The sequence below is a fragment of the Scylla paramamosain genome, chromosome 9 (assembly GCF_035594125.1).
Source record: "Scylla paramamosain isolate STU-SP2022 chromosome 9, ASM3559412v1, whole genome shotgun sequence".
In the NCBI taxonomy this organism is placed as follows: Eukaryota; Metazoa; Arthropoda; class Malacostraca; order Decapoda; family Portunidae; genus Scylla; species Scylla paramamosain.
Window position 1 is genome coordinate 22,102,382 of NC_087159.1, and position 24,706 is coordinate 22,127,087.

Genomic DNA, 24,706 nt, shown 5'->3' on the forward strand with positions numbered 1-24,706 from the left:
TGTCAGCTCCCATCAGAATACTGGTGCAAATATGATGGACAGTCAGACCATACAGACTTCAGGTGGAGCCACTTATCTATCCTGCAGGAGTACTGAGGTACAAAGGTCCTGACACACCCTTGAAATAGTAATTAGAATTGTCCAAATACTGGCCTCCCATGGTGCCTAACTAGTACTCAGTATAATACATAATGCAGTAATCCCACCCCCAGGTGTAAAATAATAATATACCCTACTTATTTGGTATTAGCATGCTTCTATTTCTACGCCACATCTACCCTCTATGGTGTCCAGTCTGCTACTGAAGCTCCCCAGCCAATGGCCGCTAACTAGTATGATTGGGGGTGGGGGGTGGGGGAAATTGGGAAAGAAAAGAGAGGAGTGGAGAACTGGGGGTAAGAGGCTTGCCTCCCACCCCCACCACACCCTCTGCTTAATAAATTTCAACTGTCAAGAAGGAATGGGAGTGGAGTAAATTGAGTGGGGAAGATCAGCTTCTCATTTATATAAGTTTTACTGTAAACTCCCAATGCAGCTGGATGTGTCAGCTACTTGTCCTTTTCTTGCTATCTCCACCTCTTCTCTTTCTTTTATCTTTCTCCTTCCCACTTCTCTGTTCGTTATTTTTCTTCTCACTATTTCAACTCTATCTCCCTGTGCATAACTATATATATATATATATATATATATATATATATATATATATATATATATATATATATATATATATATATATATATATATATATATACACAAGAATTAATTTTTAGGAACACCAAATTTCAATCCTATGATTGCAATATATATATATATATATATATATATATATATATATATATATATATATATATATATATATATATATATATATATATATTGCAATCATAGGATTGAAATTTGGTGTTCCTAAAAATTCATTCTTGTATTATAAATGTGATCAGATAGAAGCATGGTTGATAATTATATGTTTAACTGTTGGATTATAAAAGGCATGTTTTATTAGTAATAGGTTATTGACCAATTTAATTTTCATAAATATCTTTTATACATTAAATATGATTGATTTACCACTCCTTAATCCTCCAGAATTATGAAGGATACTTAGACACCTGGAATGTATGCTCTCTCTTCCTTGGGCTGGGCAACCTACTGGTGTGGTTTGGATGTCTGCGCTATCTTGGATTCTTTACTACATATAATGTAAGTCATACTCCTAAAAAAAGGACAGTTTTGTTATAGTAGATGTTTAGACAGAAACAGAGGAGATTCTTATGTCAAGGCTCTCTCTCTCTCTCTCTCTCTCTCTCTCTCTCTCTCTCTCTCTCTCTCTCTCTCTCTCTCTCTCTCTCTCTCTCTCTCTCTCTCTCTCTCTCTCTCTCTCTCTCTCTCTCTCTCTCTCTCTCTCTCTCTCTCTCTCTCTCTCTCTCTCTCTCTCTCTCTTTTATGGTGTAAGATTAGGTGGCAGTAACAGAGAACAGAAGACAGATGTTTTGTTTCATGCATTTTGTTTAATACATAATCAATTTTAATCTCAACAGAAATAGATTTATTTATGAACACTCATCTCATTAATGTTTATGAGAACATGGATAAAAATATATTTAGTTCATAACACCAAGTACAAGAAGCACCTCACTAACTGATGGATACAGAAACCTGCATTCATCTTCCATTGAAGGGTGACTTTTTATTTTATTCAGTGACCTAAAATTACCTGTGCATTATCCATACACTACACTTTAGTTGAATCATCACAAGTAGAGCCATAGAGATTAATAATTGCATACAGGATGAAGTTGACCACCAGCAACCAACAAGAGAACCATAAATCATATTGGGTGGATGATTTCAGTTTAATAAACAGAATGTTTTGAATGTGAAACCGTTATGGTTTGTTTCAGGTGCTGATTTTAACCCTGAAGAAGTGCATCCCCAATGTGTTGCGCTATTCCATTTGCCTTCTGATGGTGTTTGCTGGGTACTGCTTATGTGGATGGCTGGTTCTGGGACCATATCACTTCAAGGTAAATTTTAACTGTTATATCATTCTACATCACACACACACACACACACACACACACACACACACACACACACACACACACACACACACACACACACACACACACACAAGAAAATAATAGAACAAGAAAATAAGAAACAAAACCTCAGACAGAAAGTGGTAAATTTTATTAAAGAAGAGAAAAAGTTAGTGAGAGACACTGTAGAAAAATATAAACAAGTAATTGTATTTGGTTTAAAGGAAGAAAAAATAATAAGCAGAATTCAGAGAGAGGAAAAGGAAAAGAACCTGTTAAATAACTTAATGAAGGAAGTGACAATTGAAGAAAGCCAGGTAGTAAAGCAAGTGGAAGAGTTCCTTAGAATTTGGAAATATGAAGAAGAAAAAATAAGACCCATAAGAATGAGGTTTGCAACACAGGTACAAGCAGCAGAAGTAATTAATGGGTCTTAGAGGTTGTCTGGAGATGAAAAAAATAAGAATGTATGAATAAACAGGGATATGAATGAGACTGAAAGGTTGAAGCAAAAGGAGCTAGTAAATGAGGCTAAACAACAAATGAATAATGAACGGAGGAGAAGTTTTTGTGGAGAATAAGAGATATGAGAATAAAGAAATGATACATCAAACAGTAAGAAAGGTATGTTATACTAATGTAAATGGATTAATGTCAACTGAAATGCAGTTAAATTAATTGTTAAACAGAACAAAAGGTAATAAAAAGTGAAGACAAGTCTGAAATTCTACAAGTGATGATTATCAGTGGAAATGGAAGGATAATGAATTATGTAGGAGTGTATGTGCCACCTATGACCAATGCTTGGTGAAAAGAAGAGCACAAAGAGATGTTGGTAGATGTCTTAAAAGGTCTTGAAAAGATAGTGATAGAAAGTAGTGATGTAGTTATTGATGGTGATTTTAATTGTAAGGAGATAAATTGGGAGATATTGACAACTACTGGAAGTGAGAACTCATGGAGTAATAGACTAGTGAACTGGGTGGTGGAAGACTTGATGATTCAGTGGGTTGATTGTGATACCAGAGTTAGTGGAAGAGATAAACCATCAAGACTTTATTTAGTGTATACAAGGGGCATGGAAATTATTGAAACTATACACTATGATAGCCCTCTAGGTAAAAGTGATCATGCGTTGATGGAATTTAACTTGAAAAATGAAAATGTAATCAGTGATGAAAATTATAAGGTGAAAAAATTTAAATATAGTAAAGCTGACTTTCAAAAATTTTAAAAAAGTCTTTGTTGCCGTGGGCTGGAAAGACTTTGAAGGTGCTGAAGTTGTTCAGAAAAAAAATGGGATGAATTTATAAGGATATACAATTCTACTGTGGAGAAATTTGTACCAAGAGGAGAAGTGAGATATAGAAAGGGTAAAGAATGGTTCAATACAAAATGCAAAGAGGCTAGAAATTATAAGTCAAATGCTTGAAATAGATGGAAGAAGAGGAAAACTGAGAGCAGATGGGAGGAATATACTGCTGTTAGAAACAAGTACATTGAGATAATAAGAATGGAGAGAAGAAACTATGAAAGTGGGCTTTAACATTTTATTCCTTTTATTATTTCTGGCTCTTTAGTAAACACTAGGTCTAGCCTTGATGATATATCAGTCCCTTGAAATCTTGTGTTTTTTTTTTACCATTGCATCTGTGTGTTGTCCATTGCCATCTGTAGTAACATATTTCCCTATGATTTTTCACCACCTTCTGTTGTCCGCTCCTCCCAACACATCTCTTTACAATTAAAATCTCCTATCATTGTTAAATTGTCACTTTTGCTAATAAGTTCTGCCATTCCCTCATTTGTATCCTTCATCACAGGCTCATAAACTTCATTGCTCAAGGATCTTGTATTAGGTCGAACATACACCACAGCAAAATCTCCTCCTTTTCCCCTTCTCATTTCATCCCCACTTGTATAATTTTGGCAATTCCTTTCCCATAGCTAACTTCTTCAACTCTTTAAGGCTTTCCTTACTAAATTCATCACTCCCCCTCCATTATACATTATATTTCCCACTGCTAATATCCAGGGACACTAATTTATAACTTAACTTCATTTCATCTATTCTCATTATGTCTGATTTGTTTTTTTCTTATATATCATTTAACTCCAGCTGTGATGAAATTAACCAGTTAGGATTAAGTGTATGACACCTTCATTTCATTCCTTCCATCTTCCTTACCCTGAAGTATCATTAACCTCATGTCCATAACCCTCCAACAGAATCTCTTTTTCTCTGCTTCTGACCTGCTCTCATATTTTTTCCTTGGCTTCATTGTTCATTTTTGCTCTTTCTTCCTCGTTTAAATCTTTCCTGATCCATATATTCCTCATCTCCTCTTTGCTAGAAAACTTTTGAGCTCCAGCCACCACTTCTGCAACCTAAACTTGACTTTCAGTGATCACTGCCCTCTTTTGGTATATTTTCCTATTCAGACTACTTTGATTTCCTCATGAATATTATTTCCTCTGTTTTGAGCCTCTTTAACTAAATCAGCTGCCAGACTCCTTTCTTGTTTTTCTCACATGTCATATCGGTAGAACTTTTCCTTTAATCCCAAATATTACAACACATTTCTTTTTCTGTACCTTATTTCTCACCAACCCTCCCTTTTCATTCATAACCTTCACCACTGACTTCTCTGTTTTTTCTTTATCAGTTTCTCCAGAATTTCTTTAAAACTTTCCTTTTATTCCTCTCTTTCAATCTTCCACTGGTTCTGTTCTCTCTTAATTTCTTTACATTCTTGCTGTTCACCGCAACTTTTTCTTCATATTTGATCAATATCTTTTCATATTTCTCGCATTGAAGTTTCAAAGACTTGTTATCCTCCTCCACAACTCTCTGTCTAACTTCCATTTTTCCCACCTTTTCCAATAACTCACTTATTATTTCTTCCATTGCTAGCACTCTCTTATAAATCAGTTTACTTGCCAGTTGCTCCTCTTCTCCAAAGCCAGAAAAATCTATATCATGGCCACTAGATCTCCTGCCTACCAGAGTCAGTTTATAGTCATTTCACCCTCACATCAATTCACTCATGAGACATATCACCACATGTAAGAGACAATTCACCCACATGTACGAGTCACTTTGCCCTAGGTAAAGTCAGTTCGCCAACATGTTTCATCAGGGCTTTTATCAAGAAAGGAAAAGAATTTGAAAAGAAAGGTTATGAAAGGTTATGTGTTATGTGTTATGCATTGAATACTGATATGGAATTAAAACTTTAAAACCTACTTAAATGTAAAGTCTTTAAAACATAAATATATAACCTATAAAACAAATACACTTAGTCATTTAACATTTAAAACATTTAAACATTTAAAAATACAGACAATATTTTGCTGCAGACTGTCTTTAAAACCTAAATATATAACCTATAAAACTTAAATTCATATAAAGCCATTTAACATTTAAAATATTAAACATTTAAAAAATACAGGCAATATTCAGCTGCACACCTGGCCATTGAGATGAGCACAAGCTTTCAGCAGTTGATATGATGACTTCTCACCTTTCACATACTCATCCCAAAGAGCAATTATTCTATCCTGCAAAATCCTTATACCTTTTCCACTGGATCCTTTGTAGCTTTTTTTCAGATACTGGTCTTATGAATACAGATGTTAATGCAGCCTCATTGTGGAGGTCTACAAGGAGATAAAATTAGAGGTTGTATCTACCTACAGCATGTTTATTTAGTCTATTGTGCCATCCTTCAATGTCATTATTAGTACGCACAGACTGATTGAAAATACTCCAGCTAGAAATTGGCTTTGTGGAGCTGTGATCCATGTTCTTGAAATATACTGTACTATAGTTTGTAATTGGGCTGCGGTGGCTAATTGATAGAGATGCTCAAACATAGGAGCTATATGTTCCTTGGTCAGAAAAGGAAGACCCATCACCTTAAGCAGGTATCTGTACATTCTGTCATCATGTATGTAGGCCTGCTGGAGACCAACCTCTTGAACCTATATTAAGAAAAGGAATAAAAAATAAAGTCCCACCCACATGTGTATACATTATCAGGAGACAATGAGTAAACTTTTGTATAATTAAATTTCCAAACTTTTCTCCATGTAGCCTGTGTCCAATGGAAAATGTGTCCCTTAAGCTCAGTGTTAGACAAAAACTCAGGCAATACTTTCAAAATTCTTTATCTTATAATTAAATGTTTTGTGTTGAACAGAGAGCTCATTTGACAGACTGGCTAAAAGTTCTTGGAAGACCTTTCAGTAATCACTCTTCTTTCTGCCAGACATTATGACAAACAATGAGGGCACCTGTTTTGCATAGTCCTCTGACCTCACAAAGGTATTGACTGTCATTAGCTGTGTAAGTGGGTGCATGCACAACTTTAATGTGCCATCATTGTGCCATGATTTTGCCTTGGTTAGATATCCTATTTGTAGTGTGGCTGCGAGGATCAGGTGGCAGCATTCACAAATCTCTACATCAGCTCTAAAGAAATTATCTGGAATATAAGCTCCATCAAGTTCAAATTTAAGGTCTGTTGGTTCTGTCAGGTCTCAGCCTGTTCACTGTTTGGGCTTAGGCAGACTAAGGCATAGTGCATTTCCCATCTCTTGTAGAAGAACGTGATCCACTAAAACAGACACTGGTTTAAATAGGTCTTGTACTGCCAGTTACTTTAGTGGTGATAGCAGAGCCTATTGGTGCTGTATGGTTGTGACATAAGTTGCTCTTTACAAATTTTCCATTTCTCTGGGTAACTACTGCCTTGCAGGGGTTACTTTTAGGGCAGACACTACACTGCCAGTATATTACATTTGACCATTGCACACTTCCAATTGAAAGACACAGTTAACAAGCAAGAGGTAAATAAGCCACAAACTCCCAGTTGGAAGGCGCAGTTTAGAAATGAGAGGTAAATGAATCGCATACTCTCAAGTGAAAGGCACAGTTAACAAACAAGATAAATGAACCATGAACTCCCAATCCAAAAAGCCACATTCTTGAGAGAATGGGAAGAAAGGTGCCAGTTCATCTTTATATACTCGTATATATATATATATATATATATATATATATATATATATATATATATATATATATATATATATATATATATATATATATATGTGTGTGTGTGTGTGTGTGTGTGTGTATAATAATTGAGACTTTATTTTGGCAATATCTTAATGCAGTAATGCTTCATCTAGTAAGTCCTCATAAAAATATGATGAGTATGATTGTAAAAAAAAATTTGAAAATGCCTACTGAAATTGATGTGCCCAGTACATTTCCCATTCTCTCAAGAATGTAGCCTCTCCTATTTTAATAGGAGAGGCCACATGCAGTTAACAAAAAAGAAGTAACCTGGGAGAAATGACTCCACACGGTGGGTGAAATGAGTTTATTGTGTGGACAAATTGACTCCATTGTGTGAACGAATTGACTTGTGGCGAAATGGCATGTGGGCGAAATGACTTGATATTCCAGTGTCATTGCCACACCATCTTTGTTCACATCAGGTCACTTGGGACTTTTCATTGGTCAATTTTTACAGCTGTTTCTGGACAGTACACTCTAAGATAGCTCCCCCACCCTACAGCACATCCTAGTTAAGAACACTGCAGTAGATCACACGTGTGGGGATACAGAAAAGTACACTCTCTGCGACTTCCCAAGACACATCTTGTCTGCACCATGGCCTCGTTAGTGTGTATATACCTAGTTGTAATTTACAGGGCCTGAGCTACACTCATGTGGTCCTGTCTACATATCTATACTTTCCCAATTTTTCCTTAAAGTTGTGCACACTTGTTGATACTGCATCTTCACTTAGCACACTTGTTGAATTTTCCTTAAATTTGTGCACAAATTTAACAGTTAAACACTTATTGTTGATACTACATCCTCACTTAACACACTTGTCCAGTTTTTCCTTAAAGTTGTGCACACTTGTCAATACTACATCCTCACTTAGCACACTTGCCAAAATGAGGCATTTTTGACATTTCTGAAAAAAAAAAATCTAGTGATGAGAAATGGCATATTTCGAAAACAGGAAATTCTAGGCTATCCTAACATAACCTAAGCAGGGAGGCTTCAGGTCCTCCTGGATGCTCCCTTAAGGTCACTAACCCAACCTAACCTAAATTAGCCAGGGGGCTTTGCTCTCCCTGGACCCTCCTTAAGGAATCTAAAGTAACCTAACATTACCTAACCTAACCTAAACTAGCCAGGGCTTTGCCCCACCTTGCATCCTCCTTATGGATACTAATCTAACCTAATATTGCATCAGCACACCACATTGACAAGAATGATTTGGAAGTATTCACAAAATTAAGATGTACAAATCACTGTAGCACAAGAAAAGTCAAATAGACCAAAATCGCAATCCGTGCACCTGTCTGATGCCATGATGAAGGTAGAACTAATGTGGCAGCTCCCCTGCTGCTTTTCATACCCTCGCAGAGGACTACACACTGACTGATTCCAAACTACACAGGCCATTTGAATTAGTGGCACTACGTGCAGTACAAATGTGTCATGCATAAAGTCTTATTTGGTTGCACATTAATATGACAATTAATTTGCATTTAGTACAATAAACATAACAGTCAGTAATACAATGGTGAATAAAATACCTGCCACAGGACTAATTACTATGTGATATAATGCAGTCACAGTACCTGCATAACAGCATTTTAAAACATACGCAGTACCAACTAAGCCAGTGCAGGGTTGAGAGGAAAGACAAGAGCAAGGAAATCAAGATGAATTTAGAAAATTTGTTTGTGAGTTGTCTGTTATTTGTGCCATGTGGTGTAACCATTAGAAATACACCAAATAATGTGATCTGCAACTTGAGCATGATAATGTGTATATTGTGTCAAACTGCAGGCTTTGTTAAGTGAGCTCGCAGGCTGTCTCTGTGAAGTGGGTGAGTATTGCTTTCATTTGTCTGCAAAGTTTTATAAAGATGCCAGCTCGGTGCTTGCTCACTTGCTCCCTTGTACAGGTACTGCCTCTTATTTCTCAACTTCTTGCATTCACCACTTCACTTTAACCACTGTTTACTGCACTTGGCAATGGAGTTAATTATTCATATCCCATATAGACTTCCACCATAATGTCCCATTGGGTGGGATAAATGTAAATTACTCATCTGTGATCCAAGTGTCCAGTACAGGTGACTCTTGGTTTAAACAATTTTTTTTTTTTTATCTGAATTGAGTTTAATACAACTTATATTGAATTTAATTTGATTTACACCAGGTTTCTACTTTAGTATGATCCAGCCTAACTTCTGCTGCATATGCATAAATATTAAGGGATTTTTTTCTTCCATTTCTACTGTTTTAGCTTTTAAGTTCAAAGTTAAGATAAACAAGGATAAATTGTAGGGATTAGTATTTTTATTTACCATATGTATAAACTGATTTAAGGACAAAATAGTGGAATTTGATATATCAAATCTCATAACCATCCTTTTTCCCATTATTCTTATTCCTTTTTTTTTTTTTTTCACAATTTGTACAGCAGGGAGGTAACCACTAATCAATAGTTACCAGAGGCAATATATATAATGCACCAACTGTGATATTGAGGCAATTATGTAATTAATCATATAATAATTCATCTTGTCCTCACATTAGTACGATGTGATGCTTTCACAAATGGTAACCTATGTTGTTGGCCCATGGAATCTGAATCCAATGTTAACCTATGGCTTCCTTGAGGTGTTCATGATTTTACTGAGGTTCATGTGTTTCCTACTTTTGTGATATTGGTCTTTTTTTTTTCCACTTTCTCAGACATCCTTTGTATTTATGTATGTATGTATGTATTTTTGTATGTACATGAAAATTTCACATGCCCCACTGGTATATATATCATTTGTTTCCACAGTTATCTGAAGGGTTGTTGCTTTGACATAACTATTGTTCTCATATTGATATTTACAAAAAAATCATCCTAAGGCAATGCCAGTTGATAATGTGACAGAAAGCATCTCAAGTATAAGAAGTTTGGCAAAGTGGCAAGAGTATATTTATCACTTACCGCACTGAAATGGAAGAGAAAGAAGGGGGCAGAGTTTAGCATAGAGACTTCAAACTGTGTGGATAGAGTAAGAAAAATTCAGAGGAAAACTAAGGCCTGGTTTACACTAGTCTGTTCATATGGATTCCATCTCCGTATACCATTCAACAGTGATGTCACCACTGTTTCTGTTCAAGCAACTGCAGTGGGAACCAGGTTCCATTTCTACCTCTGCTTGAACGGACGCCGTTGAGCGGAAGAGATGAACCCAGTTTAACTTTGTACAAAGAGACAGAGACAGTGTTGTGCATACTAATATTTTTAATGTTCTATGGTAGTCAAGTACATGATAAAACATTTTTGAATTACAGCTTTGTGATGTAATAATGCTTTATTGTAAATTAAACATTTTACACTTCGTGGAAAAAGAAGAGTGACCTTGGTCCCACCGAGAGGTGTGGCAACACCACAAAGCTATGTAAACACAAGCACATGGATGGACTGAACAGATTTCAGCTCCGCAAACTGCAGGAATCCAAAAGGCCTCACTCAGCAGCTGTGGTTATGACAGTGTATTAGTAACTGGCAACCAGAAAATACTAGTATAATAACCTTCCTCCCCACCACAGTGTGCATTGATTGATACAGCAGACACTCCTGCCCCCACAGTGCCTTGTAGGATTCACTAGTGTGTAGTTACTTATATTTCTCTGCTGTGCAATAAATGACACTCTTCTCCACCTCACTGGCCTCTCTTTGTTAGTTGCAAGCAGCAAGGTGGCAAGAAGTACACAGATTCTTTGTCGAGGACATCTCTTCTCCGTACAGCCATGTTGACAAACAATGGATAATGCTCAGTACAGACTCCATTTTTATGACATCATTGTTGGACAGTAAATGGAGACAAAATCCATAAAAATAGACTAGTGTGAACTGGGCCTGATGTTTGAAGCAATTATGTAGTCAACTACAGTAAGGAGTGTTAAAATTTTTTTATATGTTAAAAAAACATAAGAGTGCTTGGTAATTGTTATTGGATCAGATGTGAAAGATGGGAAGACCATGAATAGAATAGATGGACAGGATAAAGAGTGTTAGATGAAAGAAGGACATCTGTAGTCAAGAAAAGTGGTTGCATATGATAGGAAAGAATGATAAGATAAAAGAAGGATTTCTAGAGAGCAAGATAAAATGATTGCATATGATGGGAAAGAATGGTAAGCATTTGAATATAGCCTTGAAACTTTGGATGTATCATTCTCACAAAAAAAAAAAAGTTTTTAGTATTATTACTAATATCAAAACATTTTATTTTTTAGATATGTTGTGTAATTTTTTTTCAAATATTTTGTTTATTAAAACAGACACTGAAAACCATATGTTCTGCTCCACAGTTCCGTTCATTCTCATCTACAATGGAGTGCCTCTACTCTCTCATAAATGGAGATGACATGTTTGCAACATTTTCCTCTACCTCGGGCAAGGATCCTATGGTTTGGTGGTTCTCCCGCATCTACCTCTACTCCTTCATCTCTCTATTCATCTATGTGATACTCAGCCTCTTCATTGCCATCATAATGGATGCTTATGAGACAATCAAGGTTAGTACTCTAATAGTAAATGATGACCATTTGACATTAAGTTAGTCATGTGAACTAGTTGAATCTGGGAGTGTAGTTTTTTTTTTTTTAAGAAGGCTGGCTGGAATTTTAAATAAATAAATAAATTGGTAGATAGAATAAATAAACAAATCCCTCTTGATTGCTAATTTCTCAAGTTTAGAGAAAAGTTCTGGCTTATTTAGTTCCAGAGGTGTCTTGATACTCTTTAAGTGTTTCTAAGAAAGAGAAAAAAAATAACTAGGCAGAGAGCTCTACATAGTTTACCAGTGAAAAATAACTCTTCCTTTAGTAAGGCAGCCAGAAAAAGAGGGACATTAAATACATGTCCCCCATCTCTAATCCAAATATCCAAAGTTTGAAAAGTTCTCAAAACTGCAGTTATTTTTTCATGGAGTACCACAGGTGTGAGTGACAACACTGGAAGCTATAGTAAAAACAATTTATACTGATTTTTAGGTATGGCTGCCTTGAGGATTTGTCTGCTCTGTGCTCTGCCATGTCTGTCACAGTACTAATTTTTCTGCATAATATTCATACAATGCTATTTATTGCTCCATTTATATTTTTTCTATTTATTATTATTATTTTTTTATTATTATTATTATTATTTTTTTTTTTTAAGGCCACTGGCCAAGGGCAATGAAAATATGAAAAAATCAAGGCACACCTGAGTGCCTATTCCCAAAGGTCAAATGGGATAATCAAATATTGGAGGATAAGTGTCTTGAAACCTTCCTCTTGAAAAGTTCAAGTCATAGGAAGGTGAAAATACAGAAGCAGACAGAGAGTTTCAGAGTTTACCAGAGAAAGGAATGAATGAGAATACTGATTAGAGAGGTGGACAGAATATGGGCAAGAGAAAGTAAAAAGTCTTGTGCAGCAAGGTCAAAGGAGGGGAGGCAGGCAGTTAGCAAAATCTGAAGAGCAGTTAGCATGAAAATAGCAGTAGAAAATAGCAAAAGATGCAACATTGTAGAAATGAGAGATAGAGGATGAAGGCAGTCAGTTAAAGAAGAGGAGTTGATAAAATGAAATGCTTTTGACTCCACCTTGACTAAAAGAGTGGTGTGAGTGGAACCCTCCCAACCTCCACCCCATTACATGTGAAGCATACTCCATACATGGATGGATAAGGCCCCTGTACAAAGTTAGCAGCTGGGGGAGGAGAGAAAAACTGGCTGAGATTAATCAAAATGCCTAATATAATAGAAACTGTTTTAGATGAAGATGAGATGTGAAGTTTCTAGTTTAGATTATTTGTAAAAGACAGACTGAAGATGTTCATAGTAGAAGAGGCAGAACAGTCGAGTGTCACTGAAGAAGAGGGAATAGTTATCTGGAAGGTTGTGTCAAGTTGATGGAGGAATTGAGTTTTTGAGGCATTGAAAAATACGAAGTTTGCTATGCCCCAATCAGAAATCTATGAGAGATCTAATGTTAGGCATTCTGTAGCTTCCCTGCTTTTTAATTCCTAAAGGGTTAGATGTCTTTGCAAAGATATGGAAAAGTGCATGATGGTATCATCAGCATGGGAATGAATAGGACAAGAAGTTTGACTTAGAAGATCATTGATGAATTATAGAAAGATACTGGGTGACAGGACAGAACCTTGAGGAACACCACTGTTAATAGATTTGGGAGCAGAATAGTGACTTTCTACCACAGCAGCAAAGTTTCAGAAAGGAAACTTTCAGAAAGGAAACTTGAGACGAAGTTACAGAGAGAATTATAGAAGTAGTAGAAGGGTAGTTTGTAAATCAAAGCTCTGTGCCAGACTCTATCAAAAGCTTTTAATATGTCTAAGTCAGCAGCAAAAGTTTCACCAAAATCCTTAAAATGGGATGACTAACACTTAGTAAGGAAAGCCAGAAAATCAATGGTAGTGCAGCCACAATGGAACCCATACTAAAAATTAAAGTAATAGGTTGGTAGTTTGAGGAATTAGAATGGTCACCCTTTTTAGGAATAGATCGAATGTAGGCAAACTTTTCACAATAAGGAAAGATAGATGTTGATAGACAGAGGTGGAACAGTTTGACTAGGCAAGGTGCAAGAACAGAAACAGTTTCAAGAAACAATAGGAAGGACTCCATCAGGTCCATAAGCTTTCCAAGAGTTAAGTCCAGCAAGGGCATTGAAAACATTATCACAAAGGATCTTAACCGTTGGCATGAAGTAGTAGGAGGGTAGCAGAGAGAGGAACAAACCCTGGAACATTCAAGATAGAGTTTTTAGTGTATGTTTGAGTGAATAGTTCAGCTTCAGGGATGAGATGGCTCTAGTGCCCTCAGGTTGATGGTTGATATGAAGGAGGGAAAGGTGTGAAGTAAAGTTATTAGAGATATTTTGTTGAAGTGCCAGAAGTCACAAGGCAGTTAGATCTAGAAAGCTTTTGGCATTTTCTATTAATGAAGGAATTTTTGGTAGTTTTAGAACAGTCTTGACATTATTCTAGACAGAAATATGAAGTGCATGAGATTCAGGTGATGGAAAACTCAAGTACATTTTGTGGGCCACCTTTTTATTATATAAAGCATGAGAACAGGTCGAATTAAACCAAGATTTGGAAGATTTGGGGCGAGAGAAAGAGTTAGGAATGTACGCCACCCTGTCAGACACTATCACTTCTATTATGTGCTCAGCACACAGAGACAGGTCTCTGACATAGAATTTCTAAGGAAATTCAAAATAATACCTTCTCAGGTCCCCCAAATTGGTAGACAAAATGCCACAGGCACCTCTGCTTTGGAGGATCCTGAGGAGGGATTGGAGTAATAGGACAAGATACAGATAGGAGGTTGTGATCAGTGGAGCTCAATGGAGAAGACAGAGTGACAGCATAAGCAGAAGGACTTGAGGTTATGAAAAAGTCAAGAATGTTGGGTGTATCTCTGAGACACTCAGGAATGCAAGTAGGGTGTTTCACTAGTTCTTCTAGGTCATGGAGGATAGCAAGGTTAAAAGCTAGTTCACCAGGTTAGTCAGTGAAGGGAGAGGAAAGCCAAAGCTGGTGGTGAACACTGAAGTCTCCAGGAATGGAGATCTCCATGAAAGGGAAGAGTCAGAATGAGCTCCACTTTGGAAGTTGAAATGTAAGAGTTTATTTTAGTTAAAAAAGTTATGTGAAAGGTGTACAGCACAGATGAATTTAGTTTGAGAGTGCAGTCAAAGCTAGACTGCAGAAAATTTGGAAGATTCAAGAGCATGGGCATGAGAGTAAGTTAGTTTCTTGTGCACATAGAGTTACAACCTATTCCAGCCCCTCTAACAGCTGCCACTCCTTTGGGTCAGCTCCTCTCTAGACTGCCTCCTGTGCAGCCTAGTGCAGGGTGCATACAATACAAATCCAGTTAGTTCACTGGTTGCAAACAGCTGTAAAGCCTCAGAGGTTGCCACCCTATCTCTGCTTACAGGGAAAGTACAAAATACAATGCCAATTTCTTACACACACACTGGGAAAGGACTCAGCCAGCCACATGCGAGGATGGAACAGACTTGAAAACAAAGACACTAATAGATCAGAATATTTAATGAGCAACCATCATCATAGTTGCCACCCACTCTCAATTAGATATTCTGGACATCCAGCCTAGGGCTAAACAATCTTCAGTTTCTCAGAAGACCGACTGCCCCCTACACTGTGGCAAGTCAGGAGAATTGGAAGAAAGTTAACCACAAGGCACTTACAGAAAATATATCCTGAACATGGCTTTCAGCCAAAGGGACTGCACAAACAAGAAAAAGGAATGGGCAAGGGCCCTCTTACCTTTTTCTCAGTCCAAGCCAACCAAGGCACCTTATTGCCTCAATTCAATGAGAGCAGCAACAACAGATAGCCTTCTGTGGGGCTAATCCTATCCAATATGATGGGGGCCTACCATCAGTGAATTTCCTGCCAAAATTATGATGTAAATCCCTCTGATATCCCTCCGAATCCACTAGCTTTCTTAGCACATCTACCTCTGGTAATGGTTTAGCTCCAGCTGAAGCATGGGAATGTCTCAGTCCATGCTGTCTCAGTCTCACCTTCTAGTTGCTCATGTGATTGGGTGGGGGAGGAGATGGAAAGGGGAAGGAATGGGGAGGAGTGAGAGGCTGACTCACTCTGCCCGCCGCACTCACTATCTCACTCTAAAACGAACACCAAAATACAAAAAATTACTTTTTATCATGGGCGTATTAGAGGGGCTGTGTGGGATTTAATAATTTTATAGTAGAGTGCAACTATTCTATTTTTTTACTATTAGATTCAGCTCTCAGAATTGAGAGGAAATAGGAGAAAATTTAAGGAAGCTAAGACAGGGTGGGAGGAACACTTCAGTACATAAACTCAAGGCATGTGGAGTTGGGGGATGAGTCATCACACCACACACTCTCTCTCTCTCTCTCTCTCTCTCTCTCTCTCTCTCTCTCTCTCTCTCTCTCTCTCTCTCTCTCTCTCTCTCTCTCTCTCTCTCTCTCTCTCTCTCTCTCTCTCTCTCTCTCTCTCTCTCCCCCACCCCTTTGTTTTTCCTTCCTCTTTCTTACTTCTAATGTAACAATAGACAGAACATCCAGCTTTGGATTCAAGATGAGGATAGAGAAAGTAGGACAGACCAGATGAGGGCTACTGTCAGTTGCTTTAGACACCTGTGTTTCAGTGAGGAAAAGATGAGGTTCAGTAGAGGAGAGGTGGTGTTCCACATACTGAAAATTAGATCTAAAGCCACAAATGTTGCAGAAGTTAATAAAGAAAAGTTGAGGGAGGTGTCAAGACACTTAGGCTCGATACCAGAAGAAAAGCAGTCCAACCTGGGGACATAGATGGTGTTCTCCCCAGACAGGAACTCAGAGATTGGTGTAGGAGTTGCCATATTGAAATTCTGGATTTTGAAGGGAGGGTGTGTATGTATTAGGAGCTTGTAGAGTTGTGTGAAGAAGAGTTGTCTTTAGGGGCAGGCTGTCTATCCCCTCAAGTTGAGACACAAAGGGAAACATTCATTAAGGTTACAACTTGGACATTGATAAGTTCACAGCATCCCTCATTTCAGTGCTTTAAACCTTACTTGTAATTACTGTTTCAGCAGGTGTCCACTGCATACTTTATTATTTTTCTTTCTTTCCTTTTTTTTTTTTTTTTTAGATAATAACAATGGTTCTGATATGTATACCACAGCACAATGCTTTCTGATATTGCCAAGGTCATGGCATATGCCACAAGTCTGGTGGAGACCTATCATACATGTCACATGTTCTCATGTGCTTCACAGTTGCGAGGAAGAACTGATTTATAAAGAAAGTCATTATATTTTAGAAGAAATGATCAATAGAGAAGCTTTAATTTAACCCTCAAGAATAACTAGTTGCCAAACAGCCAAAACCAGCAGTGTTAGCACAGTGACTGTCTGTCAAAGTTGCTCTGGTATGTTTGTATCAGATGGATGTCACCAGAGCAACCTGTATTTGTCACCAGCTAAATGACCACTGTGCATCTGTGGTGAATTTTGATGAGAGAGAAAGAAAGTGTGGCTGAAATGCAGATGGTTAAAGCAGTGGTATTTTCAGATCACCTTGATGTAGCATGTAAGTGTAAGAAAACTTACAGGAGGCTGACATTGAAGAAATCTTGAATATTGATAATGATGCACTTGTTTTAGATTCCTTGAATAATGGAGAAATTGCTAACATTATGTATAGTTCAGAAGAGGACAAAGACAGTATTTATTGATAATGACAACATTATGAACACAGGTGAAAAAATAGTCATAGATTATTTGGTAAAAATGCATGATCATTTAATTACTGGGCTTGAACAATGTAAATTTATCTGTGAGCAGGAAATTATGTCACTGTATTCAACTGAAGAGAGATTACTGACCAAGAAACTGATGATGATCAGAGAAATCTTTACAAAGGCTGGTCATAAAAGTGCCATGTTATTACAGGGATCAATATCAGACACCCTGGTGCTTTGTGGCAACGGCAATAGGGACACCAATGACCCCCTTTCTGCAATGTCAGCACAATAAAGACAGTGCTGTGTGATCTTCATTAAAAAATGTAGTTTTCCACAGAGAAATATAGAAGTTTGGAACAAGCTAAGTGAGGATGTAGTATTGGCAACAAGTGTGCACAACTTTAAGGAAAACTGGACAAATGTAGATGTGAAAATTTCCACTATCACGCACAATACCAATGCCTTATTGGTTTATGGTGTGATTTGTATATGAATTGTAAAATTAAATTAATGTTAATATACTACAAACTAAGTATTAGTTACTATTATAAATAAATTGGAATTAGGGATGAGCAGATTATGGATGGCTATTGTTTTGACATGGCAAGGAGCCCACAAGGAGCAAAACTGCCTGACTCACACAGCAATCGCCAGCTAGCCACCTTTCAAGTCGTATCTTCACCACTTTACAGTCCACACTTACAATATTCACTAAGTTGCTAAGAATATAGAAGCATGGGAACCTGCACAGCAGCAATTAGTCTGTCTTTGCTGTGAAAACACGGCCAACCAGTGGCTTGGAATGCCCAGTGACACCAACTCACCACTGACTCCAGCCAGTCCAAACTACAGCTAAGTTATAGGTTACTTATGATTATATTTAGTGATGCTTTCTGTGGTTGTGTGTTATCTTGGAGACTTTAAGGTGACTGTGAAGGTCGAAAAAGTTCCCACATTATCATTTTGGTGCCCTGAGTAAGGAAGACAGGCTTTATTGTTGACCAGGTTCTGGAAGCTTCCAAACCGACATTTTGCATGGCATTAGTGTGCCACAGTAACACCCCCAGGGAAATCCCACCAATAATAGGACATGAGATATGGGTGTTCCGCATTCCTGGGGCAGGGGCTGAGTCCTTTAACCAAGACCACTGAATCAAGTGTTAGAGTGGCCTCAACAACTGACCATCCTCTTCTAAGGAAGCACTGGCAAGCCGGGAGACAGATCCTAGGGACGTGACAGAAAAAACCAAGGCCGTAGCAAAGAGAATAGAAATCCATTGTGAAGCAAAGGTGGTAATTGTTAAGATAGAACAAAGAAATATAACAGAACCAAGGCCAGGGTAAGTAAACCAAAGAGTATATAACCAGATTAGTGACTCCATAAACAAAGGGACCTCAAAAATCAATTTCCGAATTGCAGTGCCCCCCATTATAAAAAAAATATCTGGCAAGAGATGGGGAACACTGGAATTCCATAAGTAAAGAAAACTTTTGCTGCTATCTCAGACAGTGCCAGAAGATGGATGACAAGACAATGAAGGCATATTACACAAATCATAAATGAAATAAAGCCCAACCAGGGAACAATCAATAACTCGTTGAGTTTACTATCAAATTGCTTAGGGAGAATTATGATGATAAGGAACAAATAACCACTAAACTGTTCTACAAACTCCTAGATTTACCATCCCTTAACAATAATTACAAGGATTTGCAACTCTTCAGGATAAGCATAAATATCATTTTAGAATCCCTAAAAATAAATAATAACATTGAGGATGCAGCCTGTCTCATAAACATCATTATACAAAGGAAACTAAATAAGAAATGTTTTATTTAAAATCCCAAAAGATCCACTTCACCTTCAAGGAAATAGGTGAATCATTCTTGGAGATCTGTAAGAACATGAGCAATGATGAGGCATCCAAACCAAATAAAACAGATTCTAATAAAACTTACCATGAACAGGTGAATAAGTTCCCACCCTCCAAGATGAAAGGAAGTGAATCCAGAACTGTGGACCAGTGAATAAAACTAAGCCAAGTTATGGAGCCACAGAGACAATAGGTACCTTCTCAACCTCTGTAAATAAGGAAACAGAGGTACCACCCCATATTAACTATAATGAGACAGGAGTAAGACCTAAAACTCCAACAAATAAGAAATGTGCATTTTGCTCTGAACAACACAATCCAGTGCACTGTGGCAATTATCAAGGGGTACAGAGGAGAATAAATAGACTAGTGGAGCTAGGAAGGTGCACACTATGCTTAAGTGAGTCACACCAAATAAAAGATTGTAGAACTAATCTGCATATGTACCTATATGTAAGAGAAGAGTACATCATCTTGCTCTATGTGAGATGATAGAGTATGTAATGAAACAAATCCCCCTTACATGACAAGACCATCTCTCCTGCAGCAGTTCCTATAGCAGAAGTAGACATTAGTAGACAAAGATGACTGATGAATGCCAAGGTGCTGTACGACACAAGTGCAGAAAAGCTTTATAAGTAAGGAGCAGCTTTAAACCTACCAATAACAGGAAAAGCTCAACTAAAAATCTCAGGTTTCCTAACTGATCATAATACCCAAACTTATGATCTAGTAAGACCCATCATAAAATTAGGCAAATTTAAAACAAAGGTAACAGCATTGATGATTCACGACATGAACACCAATTTAACCTTCAAAGGTTACGAGGAGACTGCTGACTTTCTCAAAACAAATGCTATAAAATTTGCAGATCAAAACATATCAGATGAAGTGAGTCCAATTCAGCTAATAATAGGCTCAGACTATTATGGGAAATTTGTAGGGAAAACATTAAAGAAATATAGTGTTCAAATGCTGACAAAAGCTGGTGGTAATCTTATAGTAGAACCACTGCTACCTGCCAAAGGTGTACTACCAACTCAAAGACCCTGTCATTGTGACACCAATCCAGTCCCTACTAGTGGCCTGAATTGGAGCCCAAATTATCTCTAATGAGCTACCTGACATAAAGGAAGAAAGGAATGAACCAGTACATAAGTTATGGGACTTGGATACCATGGGAATAAATCCTGACTCTCCAAATGTCAGGAGCAAATGACTTAAGACTACTTTAACAAAACAATAGAATAAAAAGACAACCAGTATTGAGTCAGATTACCTTGGAAAATAAATTCACCATCCTTACCAACCAACTATATTAATGCCAAGGGCATTAACAATTAATCAATTAAACAATTTGTGGACAAAACTAAAGAAAAATAAAACCATTCTGGAACAATTTGACAATATTATAAGAACTCAAAAATGCAAGTAACTTCATAGAGATGTTAGAGGAACCAATAAATCATAACACTGGCGATTACCTCCCTCATCTTGCAGTAAAGAAAGACTCTGTCACTACTCCTATAAAAGTGGATTTCAATTGCAGCTCACAGGCAATCAAAGGAGCAAGTAGTCTGAATGACTGTTTGTATGCGGGACCCAACCTAACTGAAAACCTGCTTGACATGTTGATGAAATTCTGTCTCAAACCTTACACCCTGGTAGCCGACATCTCAAAAACGTCCTTAAGGGTAGGCTTAAAGGAAGAAAACAGAGACTTTAAAAAGATCTTATGGTCAAGAGATCCAAGTGACAAGAATAGCCCTATGGATGTGTACAGGTTTAAATCTGTTTTCTTTGACTTATGTTCAAATGTTTGTTATGTTCAACCTTAAATCATCATTTTGACAATTTACAAATAACAGTGAATACAGAGAAAGAAGTGGTGACTTTATATGAAAAGGAAGCAAAGGAATGTTTAGCCACTAACATGCCTCTGCAGAGTAAAAACAGCAACTCAATAATCCTGCAAATCCTCCTAAAGGAACGACTTGATTCAGAGTTACCCTTGAGACAAAACTTACCGGGTATGGAGCAGGATATGAAGAGTGATAGAATACATCTACACCAGCCTCAGTACCCTGCGCAAAATCTAACTAAAAGTTCCTTACTAAGCTCATTCGCCTATTTGATCAAATTGGTATAATAAGCCCTATTACAATAAGAGGGAAAATGTTAGTACAAGAGGCTTGGAAGGAGAAAATTAGTTGGGATACCGTCCTCCCAGAATATTATTTATCTGAATGGGATAGAATAAAGTAGGATTGCATTGCAGGTACAGAGCTCTCCATCCTCAGACAAGTCAATATAAATCATAATGACAGTGCACAACTTCACATCTTTTGTGATGCATCTTCAAAGGCATATGGCATAGCAACCTACTCATTCACAGATAATCATAGTGAGTTGATAATGCCAAAATCAAGAGTTGCACTGATGAAAACCCGATCCTTGCCCCAGTTAGAATTAAAAGTGACAGAAATGGGTACTCAGCAAAATATTTAGTGATGATAACCACAAAGGATCAGCCTGGGAGTAAAGAGATAAACTGACTCTTTAGGCAGGTAGTAATATGGACCAACATTGAAATCTGCCTTCACTGGATTAATAAAAATTAAAACAAAAATCCGTATGTAGAAAAGATACTGTCAACACAAGGAGATTTTGTGAACCACCATATTCCTACCAAAGAAAGCCTGACAGATCTCATAACCAGGGGTACAACATTCCAAAAATTATTAAAGGAGACCAGATGGTTCTGTGGACCAAATTGGCTAACTGAGAAACAAAATTGGCCCATCCAGAAATCATATAAAGAGGTAGCAGTTAATGTAGTAGAAGCTCAGCCTCAAGCCAACCATCCACCTAATTTGGCTCTTGATATTAAGAAATGCTCATCTTTCAATAAGTTAATTAATGTAAAAAAAAAGAGTATTTCAGTTCATTATTTCAGTCATGGGTGTAGATTACGCAGCTGCCTTAATAATAACAGGTGAGGGTGACATTCCAAAGAAGGTCTATATATGTTTATTCACCTGTGGCAGGACAAGAGCTATCCTTTTAGAAGTAGCAGAAGACTTCAGTTCAGAGACCTTCCTACAGTTTTTTAGAATCTTTGCAACAAGACATTCCTGTCCCTGCCTTATCATAAGTGATAATACTACTAACTGTATAGGAACAGATCCTTGTATTCAAGAAATTATAAACAATCCAAAATCCAACAAGCATTAAGAAATAGACAATGTCATTGGAAATTCATCACTCCAAGGGTACCCTGGCAGAATGGATTCACAGAAAGAATGATGGGGCTAGTCAAAAACTACCTGAAGAAGACACTACATTGATTTAAATTAAATCTCAAAGAATTAAGAACAATAGTAGCAGAAATTGTGAGCAGAATCAATAACTGACCTTTAACTTACTTTGATGACACCTCAGTACATCTGGAGGCAATAACATCATCTCACCTTTTATATGAGAGACAATTAGAACCATTCCCATCCATCGAGGTGGAGAATCATATCCTAGACCTCACCACAGATGATAGATCCCAGTATCTGAGAGAGAGTTACCAAAATTAACTGTTAGAGAAGTGGGAGAAATACTGGTCTGAAGAATATCTTGTCAGTCTTTGTGAGAAATTCTATGGTGCTCAACCAGCTGAGAATGTAGCTTCCCTTAAGGAAGACAATATTGTCTTACTGAAACAGAGCTAGGGTATTGAAATTGTATCCTGATGAAAATGGCATTATTAGAACAGCTGAGATTATGGTCAAGGGACAAAGGACTCGTAGAACTATCAATAAATTAATTCATTGCAGTGCTCTCCCGAGCCTACCCCAAACAATCCTGTTGAGATCAGCAGACCCAGAGGGTTACCCCAGGTTCAGGAGAGTGGAGAGACCAAGGCACAGACCAGGCCACCCCAAGTAGCATCTCTATGGTCTTGGGATAGGTGGAGGAATTTGATTTCAAGTAGTCATATTACCTGAATATAGATTAAGGTAATGTCCAGCCCCAGGATGTGGAAATTTCCACTATCATGCATAAAACCAATACCTTATTGGTTTATGGTGTGATTTGTATATAAATTGTAAAGTTAAATTAAGGGGTCATTAAGGTTAGTATAGTACAAACTAAATATTACTTACTAATATAAATAAATTGGTAATTAGAGATGTGCAGATTGTGGGTAGCTATTGTTTTGACATGGCAAGGAGCCCATGAGGAGCAAAACTGCCTGACTCATACAGCAGATGCCAGCCAGCCGCCTTCCTAGTCATATCTCCATCACTTTACAGTCCACACTTGCAATATTCACTAAGTTGCTAAAAACTTTGAAGCATGGGAACCTGCACAGCAACAATTAGTCTGTCTTTGCTATGAAAACACTGCCAGCTGCTGGCTTGGAATCCCCAGTGACACCAACTCGCTACTGACCCCAGCTGGCCCACACCACAGCTAAGTTATAGGTTATATATAGTTATATTTAGTAATGCTTTATGTGTTTGTGTGTTAGCTGGGAAACCATAGGGTGAGCGTAAATGTCGAAAGTTCCCGAGTTCCCACAGTAGATATGGAGACAGGACTACATGAGCATAGCTCAGGCCCCGTAAATTGCGACTAAGTAAATAAATACACATCTCATCCTACACACCACACCACACATAACACCCAACTATACCACACCACACATAGCACCCAGCTACACCATGGACACAAAGCCACATGATGCCACACAACACTCCACCACCCCACCCAATCACTCAACAATCCATATCACTCCCATCCACATGATATCGTGTCACAAGACCCATACAATAACCTATATTACTCACAACCAGAACACATAACCAGATCATTATGTTTCACCATAGAAGTTTAGTAGTTTCCTCAACTGTAACAATTATAGTATCAAGTTGAAAAATCACTTGTCACTTTGTAGGCCACTTAATTAAGATCATTCCATGGGTCTTGAATTTGACACCCCTGTCTTATGCTAATATACTGATAGTATTCCACCAATACAGCCACAGTCTGCAATCAAGTATACAAAGAGCACTTGCAATAGCTATCAGGGATCACTGCTGCAAAGGGTTAATAATGTGAGAGTCATCCCACAAGTACACCAATACAGTGAATGGGGCATAATTTAGGACCACTTCCCTTGAAAGTGTCAGGCAAGGCTTGAATCAGCAACTGGCCTCCCTCCTGGCACCATTCCCAGATGGCAAGTTAAGAAGGGCATAAAGAAAAGACTTTCTTGAAACTAAAAACTTCTCTCATATTTGACAAGTATGACTACTTTCACCCAGTGAGATAGTGGGTATGCGAGATGATCACTTCTGTATATTTTTCTTGCATCATTTTACTTATAGATTTCTTCTACAGAAATTATTTTAATGGTAAAATCAACAACAATTTTTTGA

At 37.6% G+C, this 24,706-nt stretch overlaps 1 protein-coding gene across 8 annotated transcripts in view; it reads left to right on the plus strand.

Moving 5' to 3' along the window:
• The window catches only part of LOC135103715 (mucolipin-3-like), a 374,712-nt gene that overhangs the window by 317,873 nt on the left and 32,133 nt on the right, over positions 1–24,706 (plus strand). For all 8 annotated transcript variants that reach the window (XM_064010341.1, XM_064010342.1, XM_064010338.1 and 5 more), the window contains 3 exons: positions 1,087–1,200; positions 1,902–2,024; positions 11,457–11,663. In XM_064010341.1, coding sequence (XP_063866411.1) covers positions 1,087–1,200; positions 1,902–2,024; positions 11,457–11,663 — 444 coding nt within the window. The remainder of the gene's footprint in view (positions 1–1,086; positions 1,201–1,901; positions 2,025–11,456; positions 11,664–24,706) is intronic.